Below are 18,617 nucleotides of genomic sequence, written 5' to 3'. Positions count from 1 at the left end.
GAGATTTAGATCTAACTAGGCAACAATAGGACATCTGACTGTTTCTGTTTCTTAAGGTTGTTAGCTGTGTGTTTAGGAAAAATGTTCCTGCTCATGGAACATCCAAACAAATCTTTGCAAAACTCAAGCAAGTCAAGAATTTTCCACAATTCTTTCTTTATGTCTTGCTCCATTGATATTTCCTCCAACTGTTGCTAAATTCACAGTCCCAGCCCATAAAAAACCCCAAAAAACATTTACACTACATTATACTGCCACTACCATGCTTTAATATAACAGTACAGCTCTCAGCATTTTTTGTGGTTTCGTTTCTTTGCAGAAGCAACATTCAAGATCAGAAACAGGTGAAGTAATTGTCAGTGGATGGTTTTGCAGAAACATTGGAAACAGAGCTTACTTCATGATTTGCACAACCTGAAAGTTGGTGAGTTTTTTAAAAACACAAACCCATTACACTGATGAAAACTTTTTGGTCTACTTCCAACAATCCCCAGTATTGTTCTTTAAAATGAAAAACAAATCCAACTGTGAACACCCTTGTAAATTATTCAAATAGGGATGATGAAGTGCCAAGTTTGTCCTGACGGAGGATTTAGCTACTTTGTGTGTGGCTGAGAATTTGCGGCTGCTGCCAGCAGGAAAAGACAGATGTTCATCCTGTGTTTGCGCCAGACCTCAAGACGAATGGATGGGCCAAATAATGAAAATTCAGACAAATAACACAACATTTCTGTTTTGTTTCTGGGATATGTCTCTCCAGAAATGTTGCTGCTATTGTTGTCATTTTGACGTGAAAATATGTCTTCAGGCTCCTGACTTGCACTGATATTTTCTTGAATTTTGCTAAAAACCAAACATGTAATCAAATTATATTTAGAAATCAATATATTTTTATTACTTGTGTCAATACAAAATTTTCATGAAGCATAATAGAGCAAATTATAGATGGCTTGATTGATGGCTTGATCGTTGCATTTCTGCTGCACTATTTTACATTCATCCACTAGATTAATACACAATTTTATATTCATCCATTGAGAAAAATATGAAATATTCATTCAACGGAGACAATGGGGGTCCAGTCTGTGCTCTCCCAATCTGACAGAACTGTATTTACATATTTCTAGAATTTAACTCCACTTCTTAAATATAAGCTTTGCTTGCAGTGGCAAGATTTTACCACTAGATGGAGCCTTCAGCATCCTAAAGGCAGCTGCTTCGTCTGCTGCATTCAAGTGTCCCTGTGAAATTACGATGTTCCAGGAAAAACGGTAAAAATTGTGATTGAGGATCCAAAACAGAAACCAGCGAATGGTGACATGTTTACCAAACATTTATTCAGGTACATGACTTTGAAGTAACGTGTTTATCTTTATGAATTTGCTTTCTATGCTGGTTTAACACAGGCTCATGTCAGATGCTTCTAACGGTTAAAGCTCCAAACGTTGAAAAGCTTAACGTTAAACTGATTATTATTCAAAATAATTCACCTGGACACGTTCGCACAGGCTTACAAAACTTATGGACAAGATTATTTTTCAGCATAAATTAGTTTGAAAGTTTTACGGAGCATAAATGCATCACGAACGAGTTTCAGGCGCCATTTTGGCTCACCAGTTTCTTATGGTTAACTTCAGCCTATTTTTAGTTGAATGATATTCAAATATCAAATATGCCAGAGTTCCTTTATTCATTATTTTATTGTCTACTGCATAAACATAAAAGGCAAGCAGAGACAGTGAACTTGTTTCTGACAGGTGAAGAAAATTAGGAATTTAACAAGAAACATCATTTTTATTTAGGTGGATCCACCTGCTCAGGAGTCTTGCTTTACATAATTTCATTTCTCTAACAGTGATTCTTGAATTGAATGATTTTTGCTTTAGAAATAAAAAAATGTAAAACATTCACAACATTAGCTAATCAAACTGTATGTTACTTTTTAATTCATAATTCTTGTGCACCTGCTGTCCTGAATGGTGCTCAAAGTTTGAGCCATGCAATGCAGTGAATATTTTGGCATTTTGATCATCGTGATCTGAATCGTCTACATGACTGTTTAATCAAATTAGGATGCAATTGATTTTTCAGAAGTTATTTACTTATTATGTGTGCACTTCAACTTTATTTGTGGTTATATATTAACAATAATTTCTATATTTCTGTTGAAATTTCTACAATATTTCTTCCATTTTATTAGAATGCATTTGTTAATTTATTATGTATCAACTTTATTAGATCTCAGTAAAGGAACCATGAAAAGACAACACCCTGATGTTGGATTCCTCACTTTTGATCATGAGCTAAGTGAATTATATCATAAGATCCACGCACGCACACGCACGCACACGCACGGACAGACTTTGACTTCTCCGGCCTGAAGCGGTGAATTTACTCTTCGCTCAAACATCATCATCTTCCTCAGTCTTCTTCAAGGGGCGCGCGCAGAACTGAAAAACGCGCGAGTTGAATTTCAGTTTTATAGATATTGGGGTGAGTGCGCGCCCACACACAGAAACGCGCGTGCACGATACTCCCTCCTTCTCTCTCTCTCTCTTTCTCTCTCTCTCTCTCTCTCTCCCTCACACACACTCGCTCGTGCTTCACCCTCACACCTCAGCAGCAGCGTGCAAATAAACACGCGTATACTCACGCACACTCACGCACACACACCATATTCCCGCATCCTGTATTTTTATGCACCTCGCACCGGGCGCTTTATAAGCGGTCGTGGATTATGATGCCAGTTTTTATCACAGCGGAATATCGGCCTCTTCTTCTTCGACTGCAGCCGTAAACAGCAGTATTATCGCGTGCTTTTTTAATATTTATTTTAATTCCAGATTTATTTTGTAATTTGGTTCCCTAGTACTGAGCACCGAGAGACCGCCGCGACGCAAAGCCCCACGTCCGATGCTTTTGGAACATGTCCTATGTTCCCTTCCAAGGTAAGCCGGAGATCTCCCCCCTCCTAATTTTTGACACCCCACTGCATCTCTCTTCTCTGTCCTCCTCCCCGTTCCCTCCATCCGCACTCTGTCTCTCTCTGTGCCCCTCTCCTCCCTGACTGTCATATGGAAATGTAAGCAGGCACCATAGCCGACAGGTGCGCGCAGATAGCCCAGAGTGCCTGGTAGATAGATGCCCAAACAGGCGCGCACTGAGATCCGGCGCAGCGTCTGTTCGGTGTGCATGCCGCAATTATAGTATCGTAATAAGGGATGCGTGTGCGCTGCTGTCATAGTGTCAGGCTGCTGTGCTGCGTTGATGAGGAATACATGCAGAAATGATCCTGATCCTGTTAGAAAAATCCACTCCCAGTGAGTTTGTAGAGACACTTGTTAGATGATCTCCACGCACTTCCTGTGTGCTGCGAAAAGAACAACGTGATCTAAAGGATGTTTATGAGATTTCAGCCCTTAATATTTTAGATATTTGCAGGATTTTGACCTGAATGGACTCCATCCTGTCTCAGAAAAAGTTTGGCCCACTGAAATATGTAGATGACCACTTCTCTGGCTGCTGGTCTTTCATTCCCTCACACGCCAGTGTGAGTGGGTGAAAGGCGCTTCAATGTACGGTAAAAGCCAGATTCCCTCAGTATCTGCTCTGCAACTGTGACTAATGCTATATGTGAGCAGGCGTGCTGCAGTGAGCCGCCTCACATCCACCCCAGCCTGGATCGCTCAGTTTGCACTGTGTGTCCCTGTGATCAGAGGGTCAAATAAATGAGGAGAGTCAGATGACAATGAGGTGCAACGGGCAGCGTAAAGTTTGGGAGCAGCTCTGAAGGACTGAGGGGTGTCCAGGTTTGTGTGAGTACCTGTCGTATCTGTGTGTGGGTTTAGGAGAGTGTGGAGGAGTGCTGCATGTGAGGGTGAAGCCAACCAATGGAGTGTGTGTAGCACCAGACCTCTTATCCTTTGAGGAAAATCAACTGTGCCTCCAAATATCTACTCTAAAACTAAAAAAGAAGGAAAAAAAAAACACCCTGGAGTGACCCTGGAGTCAACATCTGAGCCACACATGAAAATAGAGAGCAAATGTAACGGCTGCAGCCTGCTCTCCTCCTTTTAACTCCGCTTCTTATTCCCTCAGAGCACAGCAGATAAGAGCCAAAATGCCCTCTTGTGCAAATGCATCTATAGAAGTTGGTTGCATAATGCTGGTTAGTGAGATGCTCTGCCACTGTGTGTGTGTGTGTGTGTGTGTGTGTGCGTGTGTGTGAGCCCACTCGGAGAGTCACTGCCAGGAAATTGTGAGCACAGTGCCGCACCTTCAAAATCTGCCAGTGATGTACTTTTTCTCTTTGATTGCAATAATTTGTCCTTTTTAGGAATAAATCGTGTTTTATCCAGCTGGGAACACCTGCAGAGAGTTTTGCCGACTCTTCCCGTTTTGCTAATTATTTCACAGTAGCAACATTAATGTGTTTATTAGTAATAATTGTGTAGGATAATATTGTGAAACAGTTTTTTTTTTTTGGTTTTCAGTAAAATATTTAGTATCCTTCAAGATTCAATGACAGAAACAGTTTAATTGTAGTTTTATAAAAAGTTCAGGTTTTAGAACATGATGTATTTTATATCCTGAAGTGATAGTTTCCATTGAGCAGTTATTAACAATCAATATCTTACCAGCAGTAGGTATTTCTCTTAGTTTCTCTACTTTGTTCTGTCAGTTTGAATCCAGTTCATGCATGAACAAAGAAAATAAACCGAAGTCTATTACAAATTTTAATTGTGTTTATTATAATTACTCTTTACACAAAAAAGTAATAATAAACTTCCCACATCAAACACGTTCTGCAAATTGGATTACATTTCAAGATGCACTAATCAAATGTTGGTTCCAGTTCCGGATGTCTAATCTTTTTAAAACTTCAAAAAAAAAATTTCCAACTCATTTAGATTTTTATTCCAGAAAGTTTTAAGAAGATATTAGAATATTTATTTTCCTTTTTATTATGAGCGATCAATATTCATTTGTAACAGGAGGAGAGGTCACATCGTGTGTGTGTGTGTGTATGAGAGAGAGAACAATCAATATTTACCATGTCGGTGAGACAAAAAGTCCAGATATTATAAAGTTGTTTTAAGGTTGTATGCAAATGATTTGCAAAGTTAGCTGAAAATAGAAGTTTCTGCATGTATATTATAATAACTTAATGTTAACATTTCTAAAAAGGCCGCTAACATCTCCAAATTCAGGATGTTTAAAGCTCAAAAGGCTTACCATACTGAACATTTTCCAGGTCTTTTCCAATCAATTTGTCGTTTTGTTTCTGGCCAAAAACCCACAAAATTTGATGTAAAAAGGAGAGTAACACAAACCTGGAAAAGGTGAGTAAATAGTAATGCTCTACCATAGCTTGTTCCCCTTTCAGTGGTTTTGAGAAGTGACTTGCAGGTAAAATATGGAAACATTCAGTGTATTAGAACTAAATGCTCACACTTTTCTGTCTTTAAACACATCATTTCGCTGTAAAAAGTTGTGTGGATGTAAACTAAGGCAAGAAATTGCAACATCAGAAAAGTTAAGAGGTTTTTAAAATAAATTTCAGTCAGTGTTGCTCTTTCAGAAATTGTTGAAGTTTATTGCATTTAATTTCTTATTGCCTGATTTATTTAGCGCTTTATAACATTTGTAGTTTAGCTGACTAAAAGCTAGTTGTCAACTGAACTACCTAAATATGCTTCAGTAGATCATTTTTTCTCTTATTAATGCTAAGTTTGGTAGAGATTATATAATTTAATGTAGCACAAACAATAAAAATATATTAAAGCATGATTAGTAAAAACAATTTCCAGTGTAAGCATTATTTTTTTTCTGATAAACAGCTTAGTACTGTAAAATTACAACTAGATACTCACTGAATGGCTGCAAAGTGCTTTCTGTATAAATCATGGTACAGTCGACCCTTCACATGTTTGCATATTTTTCTGTGTACCTATAAGTTATTCCGGTAAAATCAATCATTTTGTGTGTTTGTTTCTGGGTTTTTTGTGAAGCATATCTATAATAATGTAAAGAAAATCAAACTTCCGAAGCTAAAATAACCAGCAGCGATGCTACCTGTTACGCTGGTGTTTGTAATGCAGCCAATTAAGGAGTGCCATTTATTTTCCTCTGTGCTGATTGAAGACGGTTTCCATTAATTCATTTGATATTGTTCTTCAGGTCACACTTTGAAGCAAACAGGAACTTAGTTTCGGGCGTCGTAAACCTGATTTCTGCATCGGTTTCGGCATCGGCAGCAGTTGTTGGATTTCAGAAAAATGCTGAGACAAGTCGTTACTTTCTGATTCCCGGATAAATGACAGCTATTCAATGTGAGTTATACTCTGCAGATAACGTGAACAAATGTGAGCTACCACTTTAAGTTTAAAAAAATCAGTCAAATTTGACTGTACACTTGAAGCCAAAATAAATTAGTCGAATGCCTTGAATGCATTTCCTATGTGTGCTCCAGACAGATACTCCATCTTTCCTATACATTGGAAGCTCCATGGTTACTCGAGGCGATTATGTAACACTGTGTGATATTTATTGCTGCACAGTGACTCAACGTACAGAGGTAAAATATGTGGTAAGAGGGCTGATTCCTTTGCCATTGATCTGTGGAGAGAAACACATCAACACTGGGGCGTAGGGGGGGTTTTGGTGGGAATGGGGAATGGTGGAGGGGTCTGAACAGTGTTGCAGATGCATCTAAGCCCACTCTGAAGAGAGTGCTCAGCTAATGTACCAGGCGAGCCATTTGCAGTCATGCCAAGTACCGGCTCACATGAACAGGCAGTTAGTGGGAGGCAGGCAGCAGCAGCGATGGGCCTCCTATCTTGGCAAAATATTTTTCTTTTTCCTCATTCGTTCCCTTAAACTCACACCTCCCTTCAGTCTTCCTCCTTCTTCTACTTTCTCTCCTCCACTGTGGTCGACCCCCGTCACGATGAACCACCCACACATGCCTCTCTACCTCCACAGCGTCTCCTCTATCTCTCTCCTCCTGGCTGACGGACGTGTCCATGAGTGCAGATGGACAGTGTGGAAGCAGGCAGCCGGCCACACAGCTATCCCTGGCCTTGTCGATTTTACAGTAGTTTGATCCAGCAGCTCCTGTCAAGCATGACCGTAGTTAAAGAGACAGCACACCACCAATGCACTGCAGCACTGTTCTTCTCCCTCTTCTCCATCCCTCTCTTTCTCCCATGTGACATAAGGGACTGTCTTACACCCCTCCACTGGTCAGGCTGTGCCAAGAACCGTCATCTGTTAGGCTATTACTGTACCGCATGCGCGAAATTCATCTAGGGCCGGTGCACTACATGATCTGTCAAAAGAGAAAACCCATTCATTCTCCAGTAGGCCCTCTGCATGCAGCGCAGATTCATTTTGCATGGACCTTTTCAAGTGTTTTGTTGAATTACTACTCCGGTCGACGAGTGATGAGCCCACGGGAGAACTGATATGTTTTTAATCGTCTGATTTTCCTCTTGGCTGACAGTGATGAATCTCTTGTGATCTTCTGCTTCGTAAATCAGAGACACTCATAATAAACTTTATATTGTCATCAGCGTGTGCAGAGAAGATGGGGCGCAGCGGTCAGTTTAACAAGTTTTGTGTCAATTATACGTCCTGCAGAACCTTCACTGTGCTTTGTTCTATTTTCTTAAAACAATACAACTTGTTTATCCTCAAAATTCATCCCAATCAGCACCTAGCAAGAAGTTTCACACATTTCAAATTTTTAAGGTTTTGTTATATTAAAGATACAAACCTCTATATAATTTTAATGTAGTTCATTTTCAGATCAACAGGAAGGAAAAACATACATTTTCAATTTGTTTCCAAATAAAAGTTTAAAAAAACATTTCAGTATTTATTTGAAATTAGCCAACACTATGCTGAAAACTCTCGTCTCTTAAAGCTTTGCACGTCTTGTAAGTGAAGGTTTTTCCCATTTCAGTCTCAGTCATACTGGATTAAGATCATCTGTCGACAAGAGTTTTCAAATCTTGACAAACATTTTTAAATGAATTTAGGTCTAAACACATTAGCATGGTCATTATAACCCATTTCCTGATTCTGGCTGCATGTTTCGGGTCTTTGTTCTGTTGAACGGTGAACTTCTGTCTCCAAGCCTTTGCTGCATCTTAAAGGTTTTCTTCCAGTATTTTCCTGTATTTAGTTCCTGGCATCCATCCATCATCTCTGATGAGCTTTCATATCCCTCCCACCACCATGTTTCACCATGGAGATGCTCTTTGTGCACAGACCAAGAAGTCCAAATATGGTCTTAACTGAGCAGAGCTTCCACATACTTGACGTGTCTCCCATCTGCAAAAGGGATTTCTTGTAGCTTTTTTCCCTGCGGTGGCTTGAATCCTGGAGTTCATGACTAACAGTTGTCAGGTTTGCAGTTGGTCCATCCTCTTTCTATGTTTAGATGACGGGTTGAACAGGGACTCTGTGATGCTCAAAGCTTGGGATATTGTTGTAGATCTTAACCCTGCCAAAGATTTCTCCATAACTTCCTCCCTGGCTTGTCTGCTGGGTTCCTTTGTTTTCGTGATCCTTGTGTTTCTCTAACAAATGTCTGATGCCTTCAGGGAACAGTTAGACTCTATTTACTCATTTGCTTTCTTGTTTAAGGCAATTGGCCGCACTGGATTTTATTTATGGGTATTATAGCAATTAAGTCTGTCTCAATAAGCAATTAAGCAATTAGTTATACGATAAATCAAAATGTACTCAATAATTTCCATCCTGATGAGTGACTAATATTTTTTGAAGGGCAATTTTGTTTACAGAGACTTCATAATCCATTTTATGCATGGCTTTGGTTGTGTGTGGTTTTTATTTCCTTTTTATTCATTGTTTTTGGTTGTGGTTTTTCATTTTGAATATTTACAATAGCTTCCAGTTTCAGTGTTAAGTCTTCAACTGTCAAAAAAAGGCTTTAGTCTTTAAGACTAAAGCCTTGAGAGGGTGAATTTTTATTAACACGGCATAATCATTATATAAGTTGAAAATGATCTCAAATAGTCGATGTTATCATTTATCACAACAATTTCCGAGACAATATATTGTCAAACAAAATTAGTAGCCCAAGCTAAACTGAAAATTATATGATGTTACACTTTCCAAATCTTTAGTATAAAAAAAGAGTTGGAAACCTTCCTTTTCATCCTAAGAGTATTTTATTTGCCTCCAAATTACAGTACATCAAATTCCTATAAAGTCCTAGGGGCCAGTTTTACTGCTCTACACAGATATGAATCTCTCTTTGGTTTGTGAAGAGCAATACGGTGTATTTTGGCCAAATAAATGAATAACCTTTTAGTCCAGCTTTAGTACTCTACTTGCTCCATTACAACATCAGGTGGCTGAGTTTTGTCTTTTTTTTTGCCTGAGTTTTGTCTTTTCTCTACATTTCCTGTCTATTGGATAAATGTCCTCTAAAAAAACAAAACTCTAACACTGAGACATTTTAAAAGCTCTTCAGTGATTCTGGTGGAGGGCGGCAGGTCTGCATCTGGGCTGTCGGGACGGAGTTGGTTGGAGTTGCACCTTTTTAGACACAGCTGGGCTTTGGTGGGTGGGCAGTTCAGTTCTGCCGCAAAGCCTGGGTGGAATGACTCGACGGGTTTATGCAGAAGGAGCAAGTGCTTCGGGTTTAGATTGATCCTGCCAGGATTCAGCTGAAAGGTCAGGATGAGCCGGCCAATCAGAACGCTGCCAGTCAGGAGTAATGATCTCCCTTTGGATGTGGTTGGCTCATACGGTGTGCAGGCATGAGATTATCCAATCTCAAGCATGTTCGCTGTTTAAAGCTGTGAGGTTTTATTCTCCCCTTACACTGCAGGCAATGGTAGAGGTTACACTGAGTGCTATGAGTCATGGTGAGTGGACTCAGTTCTTTCTGCATGATGTAAACATCGTTTTTGTAATTTATTTATTCTGTACAGACCATTCTGTCTGTTTGTTTTTTGTGACATGATGAAACCCGTGAATGTTGCCTTCATTTGAGCCTGTCCTTTATGTTTTGTCTCCAAAACTCATTTTGCTGAAATGAAAAGTCAAACTTTTTAGGTGCCACTTTTGATAACACTTTTGCTTCAAAGCAGGAAGTTTCTGAGTTTGAATTCCTGCCTGGGATAAACTTTCACCTTCCCTCCAGTCTCCTTTAAGACCTTGAGACACTTCTCCTGCAATAAAAACCATCCAGACTTATGCTTATAAACATTTAAACACTTCTGATGCTCACATGTAATGGGGACCTGACTCCCTTTAATTCCCAGAATACTATCTAATTTATTTACGTTTGCAGCAGGGTTTTCATTTGGTCCTGTCCAAACAAATACGGGTATTTTGGAAACACATTTTCTGCTCCAGTTGCCTTCATCGACCTCATGCAAACTTTGTTTTTGTTAATAAAAACATATTTTTTGGCACTAGTGGCCTTTATTGAAAAGTGAACAAGTTGGAGAGAGAACAGGAAGACATGCAGAGAATGTTCCAGGACCGGGAATCAAACCCATGACCATCCAGGATCTAGTTTTAACAACTGAGCCGCCCAGCAAAAAACCTGACCACCTGATGGAAGGAAGTCTTTACTTTGCAGCAGGATTCAAAATTGATCAGTGTGAGTCATCTGGTCTCAGATCAGCTTGTCTTGATCTGTGGCCTTGTTGTCAGCAGAGTTGGGTGCTAGTTACGTTTACTTGAAGAACTTTTTTTGGAATAAATGTATTTCAGGAGTAGTTTTATGACATTGTTCTCTTTTATTTATTTTTCGCTTAAGTAACATTTTTATGAAGTATCACTACTCTTATGAGAAAAACACTTTTCAGACCACTGTGAGTTACTTTACCGAATAAAGAAATAAAAAGCATACAGACACACACAACTTACACTAAAAGTGAAACTTGTTTGTGCAGAAGGACACCGGTACAGCAGTGCCAAATGGGCCTAACATACAGTATATTTGCATTCCAGACTGTTAATATTAGTTTTTTATGATTTGGAAAAGTACTGTCTGAATCTGTTATCTTGTAATCGTGTTATTTATTTGTATCATTATTTTAATATTTAAAATGCTAGAATTTGCAGATATCTTTAAATTTTTGTCTATCTGGAGACATCAATTTTAAATATGGAATCAGATGTTCTGATAAGTTACTCAGTACTTGAGTTTAACCAGATACTTTTTTACTGTTTAGTAATTTCTCAAACTGTTACTTTTTACTTTCACTTGAGAAAAAACCTGTTTTTACTCAATTTCTGGCTTTTCTATCCATATCCTTTTCACTTCAAAAACCTCAATATTTTTATGAATTTATCTGTTTTATTTTTGCTTAGGCTTTTATTCTCAAGTAACAGCTGTTTTCCTCCAAACCGCTGCGTGTGCAGGAAAGGTCCTGGCTGCAGGCTGCTTGCGTCCTGTGTGCCTGATCTGATGTGCGGCCTGCGAACATCCTGTGATGTTTGGCTCCAGTCACTGGCTCGCTCTGACTGACCAACGGTTCAAAACAAACATGGTGCACAAAGCATCTGCTGATCAGTCCGTTTAATATCGAAATAAATCAACCAGGCAAACTCATAAATAATGCATGCTGTTAAGAAGTACAAGTCATTTGTAAGGAACAAATACAGGACAGAAGAGAAATGATCATTTTTGAGTTTCAGCTTGGATTGAATCTAGGCTTGAATTTCTATATTATTAGTTCAGACTCATCACATATGAGATTCTGAACATTCAGATATTTTTTATTCGTAGATGTTTAAATAATGGTTGCTGCATTGTTGTAATGTTGGAGGTAGCACTTTTACATGCATTTAAAGTACAAAAATTAATTCATACTGTATGAAAGTTGAATAATTGACTAAAATAAACTTGCTTTTGTTTTTTAAAAAAATGCTTAATTAAAAGATGTATTGACAGATTTAAGAGATGACAACCTATTTTTGTTTGTCAGCAGAAATAGTTAGCATTGTTCTGTTAGCATGAAGCTAAATAAGGGAAATTGTTGCTACAAAACAAGCAGCTGTTGTTTTAGAAATAGTCAACATTATTGCCACCTACTGGTTGGCTTGATGTAGGCATTTTAAAACAATATTTATATCCTGATATTGATAAAAAAAAATAACAATTTCAAACAATTTGGAGAAAGTTGAAGAAAGTTTAGGAAGAAAGCTGCTCTGAGTTATACCACAGTTTATTTCTGAAGATAGAATTTCAGAAATTTCTAATGAAGAAGCTGCTTTAGACTACATGTGTTTTTATTTAACCATAGTAAGTTATTTCAAGTCCCTTTCTGTTCCTAGAATTACTTTATCTAAGCCAAAGTGTGACTGAGTTTGGTCAGGACTGGAGTCAGCCCTGAGCCGGCACCTCCATGCATCTGCATTAGTGCTTCATCCAGCAGGAAAAGAAAGTCGGTTCGAATCTTTTCCAGGCGCAGTTTGCACCTTTGTGTGTGGGTTTTCTCTTTTGTGTCCTCCCACATTGCAAACATGCACATGTCAGGCAGAGTGGAAACTCTAAATGGCCCATAGGTATGAATGTGAGTGGATGTCTGCCTATCTGTGTTCAAACTGTGATGGACTGGCTGGCTGCCCGGTGTCCTGCTATCTGCCCAGTGCATGCTGGAATAGATTGCCAGGACAGAATCCAGTAGGCAGGAGAAATAGATAAATAAATAAATGCTTTTTGTCTGTTGTGTAATTTTTTTTTTTTTTGCACTTGAATATTAAATAATTTCAAATGAAAGGCTACAGTTGAAATTCATTGTTAGATATTCATTGATTCTTTGACATTTGAACAAAAATATTAAAAACTGAGAATTCATTTGCACATGTTGTGAAACAAAATGGATGTGTTCATTAAAGATGGCAGATATTCCATCGTTCAAGCATTGTTGGCCTTAATAAATGAAGAGATTTGTTCATGTGAGAAGCATAAAATGACTCCACTGCAACCACTGAGCACAGTCTGTACTCGCCGGTTGCTTGTAATTCTCTGGTAGTTTAATTCCTCTCCCACTTTCCTAATGCTTCCATAACAGCAGACGGCACACTTCTTCACCCGTGCACCCAGCTCTGCTGACCGCATAGTGCTTTGCTATCAAAGGAAAGAAAGCATGAGGAAAGAGGAAAAGAAATGCTGCTTTCTATTTAACTTTTGACCTGAGAATAGCAGCATGTCTGTCTTACCTGCGGTTGAGATTTAATTTAAGAAACCAGCTGGATTTCACTAATTGACCAGGGTAGCTTTTATTAGCAAGAATAAAATATGGCTGAGTTCATTTCCAGGTCTGGATTAAGATGAAAAAGAAAAAAAATAACCCCTCCTTCTGTCCTTCATTTACTCTTTGTGTCCCTTTTCATTTTTTCCCTTCCATTATTCATTTCTCACTTCTTTCAATCTCTTTTCTTTTTTCTTTGTCCTTCCTTCCTTTTGTCCTGTCTTCTTTGTCCTACTTTCTTTCCGTCTTTGTGTCCTTCCTCTTTAAACTTTCTTCATTCCTTTTTTCCTTCCAGTGTAATATTTGACATAAATTTACAGTGGCTTTTCATATTTTATATTTAAGACGGGGAACTCTTGGAAGTTGAATCTGAAAATGAAAAATGAGTAGAAACCCAGGAGACAGAGGCAGTGCAGTCGACGTGTGTCTGAAATAAAGAGATACAAACTGACAGAAGTGCAGATAATTAATTCATGACTACAAGTATGGACACTTTTCATGTGTAGAATGGAAATATTAAATTTAAGTTCAGAAACATCCCACTTTTCAAGTCACATTTGATTTTCTTTTTGTTGGCAGTCAGAAATTCTACCTTCTGGTTTAATATTCAGTTCATTGCAGTTTATATTATATATTTTGATATTGTCAGTTTAAGAAGACTCCAATTCAGTCTAAAGTATTATGCAGTCAGATTCAGATGATCATTTCATAAGAATTGATAATAAGTTATAGCACATTTTTCAGAATAAGGCTATAATATAACAAAAATGTGGACAAAGTAAGGCATTGTAAATACATTTCAGGTGCACTTAATCTAACCAATAAAGTCCAGCATCAAATCATTAACTTTGCAGCAATCACACATCTTTAGCAGTTTGAAAGCACAAACTGAAAAAGAAGCAATAATCCCATCAGTGACTTTACCCAGGAAATATTCACTGTTTAAGACTGGACCAGAAAGAGAAAACATGGCAGCATTGTAATGGATAGCATGTGAGATTAGATGGACAACTTATTTGCAAACTTAAAAGCATTACATGAAAAGTACAACAGTAACACAGACATTATCTCTTGTTTACACTTCTTTTTAAATGCAAAGGAAATTTTTGTTGGCAAATATGTTAAATTAGGATTTATTTTTGATATCTCCACGTCAAACGTCATGATGGTTCAAGCTTTTCCTGGAAAAAGAAATGATGATGATGATGATGATGCCACAGTTTTTTGTTTTTTTTTAAAGGATATAGCACAACATATAATATGCTCATGGTGTTTGTAAATTTTTTAGATTTTGTTAATATTACTGCCACCTACTGGCCTTGGATGGGTGTTTCAAAATTTTTAAATTTGAGACTATACATGAATGTGAGTTTTTCTACAGATTCAAAAGAGGTGATTTAGTACAAATATAAAGTGTTATGAAACGCAGTAACCAGTTGTCTGACATGTGGCTTGATAAACACTAAGGCTTCATCAGCAGAGACAGTTTAATGGATGATTTCTGTGCACCCCACATAATAGAAATAATAAATTATGGGTGAAAAAGTTTTTAGATAACAACCAGAGATGACATAAATATTTTTACAAAGATCTGATCAAACCATTTTACTGCACTATTAGCTACTGAAATCAGTTTACAGCAGTGTAAAGGCTGCTTGAGAAACACTATTTACATCTTTCTGTTTTTTTGTTTTTCTGCTTGTTTTTGCGACTTAATCATTTTAAGCTGTATGTTTAGGATACATGTGTGACCCACAATCACAATATCCATGATGTCAGCTTAATTTTTAAGAAGATTTGTTTGCAATTTGTGAATTTCCAGGTATTGGCTTGAGTTTTGGTTGTTTCTTAACACCCTGATCAATCTCCAACACAGAACAATGATAAAAACACACAAGGCTGTAGGAAATAGAGTTGTGGAGTATTTTGCAGCACTCTTTTGAAACTGGACAAAATTATGCCATAAACTGTGTTTATTCCAGCGTGTACATGTCATTTTGAAACTGTGTCAACTGGAGAAAAAAAATGCAAACTTGAGCACCCAATTCTGTTTTGGAAATTTAGCAAAGTGCTATCACCATTCCACCCCAGAAAAAGAAACGTCAGATGCAATTATTTTTATAATAATTGGTGATTATTATATGTAAAAATTTACCTGGTATCTCTTATTCACCTTTGCTGACATTTTCTGGTGCATTTCTTATCTAATTTAGGTATCAATCGCTTCTTTGCATAATTTGTGAAACCCCAGCATTTCAAAGGCCTTCATTTCTAGCAGAAAAAAAAGGTTTTTCCAACAATTTTAAACAAATCTTAATAGGTTATGCCTCCATTTTAGGTGTAGATTAGAGCCATTAATCATCTGAAGAGTGGTTCTCTGTATTTTTCTGCTTACCTGTGTGAATGTGTGCAGTTTTGTGCTTGTGCCTCTCTTTGTGTGGGCTCATGCCACAGTGTGTAAGTCTTGTGTGGTAGTGTTTTACCTCCACTCAGAGGACCTCAGAAAGGTTAGCTAGCTCACTCAACAGCTGATGGTAAATTTAGCCTCCTTTTCACACAGTCCCACACACAATTCAAGTATTTTTCTATTGTATCTTCCTAATGTTGCCACATTAAAATGATGCAGCTGTAGTTCTTCAGATAATAGCTACCTGCAAAAACAGCATTTCCAGTTTAATTAAATAGTACGAAGCCTTAATTTCGAGGCATTTTTACTCGAGTTAAGTTAGATGCAGATTAATAAAACATCAGGACATTTCCAGCTACACTCCAGTTCCAAAATGACTGGATGGTGATGAGAATCACTTAAAGAGTGCCAAAAGCACACTTTTATTTCCGTTTTCTCGCTTTGTTCTCATGTTTAAATTTGGAAATTACAAGCCTCACTCAGGAGCATCTAATATTTACCAGTGCCATTTAGAAACAAAAGGAAACAAATGAAAGAGCTCAGCGGGAATGGGGCCTTTTTCCTGCCGATATAATAACGTTTTGTTTTCCCGACTGGAATTGCTTACCCACTGTTCCTTTCTTTTAAAATGCTCAGATGTGTTAAGACTTCTGCATTAAAGACCAGGAATTTTGTCAGATACTGATGTCTGTGTTGCTGCACTTCTTCCAAGAGCGCTGAAGTGCTGTATTTGTATTTGTATGCTGTTTCATGGTGGCCACATTGCTGACATTTCCCCACTGCTGTCAGTTTGGGCACACACTGACATTACATATGGGTGAAGGATTGCCTTGCAGATACAATAATCCAAGTGCTTTCCCACCACATCATGGCCCCAAAAGCCTGCAGCCAGGCTTTATGTAACACAAGAACATGCAAACAGACTGCTGAGCTCTTTGTGATGTATTCGCTGGACTAAAAAGGATCTGTAGATGCTGCATACGCTGAAATGAGGCTTTGAAATTTGGGTGAGGAACTTCCACTTACAGGAGGAAGTTTAGATTGTTTAGATTATTTACTGCAGCTCTAACATTTTATCCAGTCAGCAGTTTACACCTGAGGAAACTGCGTCAGATTTATGTCAGCTTTTATTGAGTACTCATTTGTGTTACAATCAGTCCTAAAAGGAAATAATTTATTATTATTATTAACAACAACAAATTAGAAAAAATATACTGACAATGTTGAAGCTGTTTTAACGTCGCATCAATGTCTTTTGTCATTATGTCATTATGCAAGTGGAGACATATTTTTAAAGACAAGAAAGATATATTTCTTCTTAGGGTGTTTTCACACAAATTGCAACATTTGTTTCATTTTCAGCTGTTGCTGTTTGCTTTCACACCCTCTGAAGCAGCTGTTCCCCTCCTCACCTGTGGTGGTGCTGTACTAACAACCACTGAAAAAAAACAACACAAAAACTTGTGAGCGCAACTTCCTTCTTCATGAAATCTAAACAAAAATGGATTTTTTTTGGCTGTAGGGTTTCTCTTTTATCTTTGGAAAAACACCTCAAGCTATTTTGCCATTGCTTTGGTTGTACTTACCCAGAATCCCCTTCACTGGAGTGCGCCTCCTGCTTTTGGAAAGTTCTCTGGTCCGCTTGGCGTTCACATATGCATTGAAACCAAATCACAGTTTGCATCAATGGAACCTAGACCAAGGATTTTAGATGAACCAGAGTTCACCTTTTTGGTTTGCAGCACTTAAATATTTAATATTTAAATGAAAAAACATTTGAAGAAAAGAAACAATTTATAAAACAGGACCAGTAATTTAAACTCTCTGTATTCATTGCAGAATAAACCAATATTTGTTTTTTTATGCATTGTAATTGCCTCCAGGTGGTCAGATAATTATTGGCCCAGTTAATCAGGCTGTTTGTTTTCATTTTTATTGCATATAGGCTTATATGGCAGACATGACAGCTGCTGCACTATATCACAAAATCAAAGCGGTTGTGTGGTGATAAAGTTGAGCATGATGCAGTTTAAAAAGCACGGTGTGTAATTCTACCATTTCTGACGTCACTGAAATGAAAGGTTGAGGTGCAATATTGTGACAGGGTGTAACATTTAGCCAGTCAGGCAGAAATCCAATGCAGTAGATGCTCACAGCTGACTGGGCCCAGATGCTAAAGGTCACAGAAAGTAAAGGACCACAGGAGAAAGAAAGAGAGAGGCAGGAAGAGAATGTGTTTATAATAATATCACCAAGATTAGATTTTCTTTTAATATTGTGCAGCCTTAGAATTTAATTATTCAGGTTTAATCAAAAAAGAACATTAGCATCAGTTAATCATCAGCAGATATTGGTATTTTCTCTGTCACTCGACCACAGCTTCTTTTCTCTGACAAATACTCAAAATGCCAGATGAATTATTGAAATAATCTTCTTTAAGGCGACAGTCTGTGAACTTAACAAAAAGTGTTATTAGTTGAATATTTTAACGCAACAGGGCAACTCAAAAATGCTTCTTTACCAACGTCAAAGTAAAAGTTTTTTAAATAGACACAAGACGTCAAGATTAAAACACAAACCTTTATTTCTGGGGTCCATAATAATAACTTTGACTTTTTTCATCTGACTGAATCACTTAGCTGACAGCAAAGTTTTTCCAAAAAATAAAAAAATGTAACTTTGACATGAAATCAAATGACATTTCTATATTCCATTAGACCGCTAATACTGAACAAAAAACATATTTGCCATCAACTCAGAAAGCATTTCTGCTATTAATACACCAGAATAATTTAACTTCTCATGCTGCATCTTGCTTGAAAAGACACTTTTATGGTGTTGAGTTTTACCAGACAACACAACGACCTGTAGAAAAACAAAATTAAATTATTCTGCATTTGTGATTGACCCCTTGCCTGGTGAACAGTTAACAGACAGTTAATCTTGCTCTTGTACCTTCAAGG

The 18,617-nt window shown here is 37.7% G+C and overlaps 1 protein-coding gene across 4 annotated transcripts in view; it reads left to right on the top strand.

The window, feature by feature from the left end:
- Positions 1–2,470: 2,470 nt before the first annotated feature.
- The window catches only part of syngap1b (synaptic Ras GTPase activating protein 1b), a 153,786-nt gene continuing 137,639 nt past the window's right edge, over positions 2,471–18,617 (top strand). For 3 of the 4 annotated variants that reach the window (XM_055047236.1, XM_055047234.1, XM_055047230.1), the window contains exon 1: positions 2,600–2,948. In XM_055047236.1, coding sequence (XP_054903211.1) covers positions 2,927–2,948 — 22 coding nt within the window. In that variant the 5' untranslated portion in view covers positions 2,600–2,926. Of the gene's footprint in view, positions 2,494–2,599; positions 2,949–18,617 lie in introns of those variants that run through there. The other variant, XM_055047232.1, reaches the window with a different exon arrangement.

Source organism: Poeciliopsis prolifica, unplaced genomic scaffold, assembly GCF_027474105.1.
Source record: "Poeciliopsis prolifica strain line A6 unplaced genomic scaffold, Auburn_PproV2 SCAFFOLD025, whole genome shotgun sequence".
NCBI classification, from domain to species: domain Eukaryota; kingdom Metazoa; phylum Chordata; class Actinopteri; order Cyprinodontiformes; family Poeciliidae; genus Poeciliopsis; species Poeciliopsis prolifica.
This window is presented reverse-complemented; position numbering and strand designations above follow the sequence as displayed.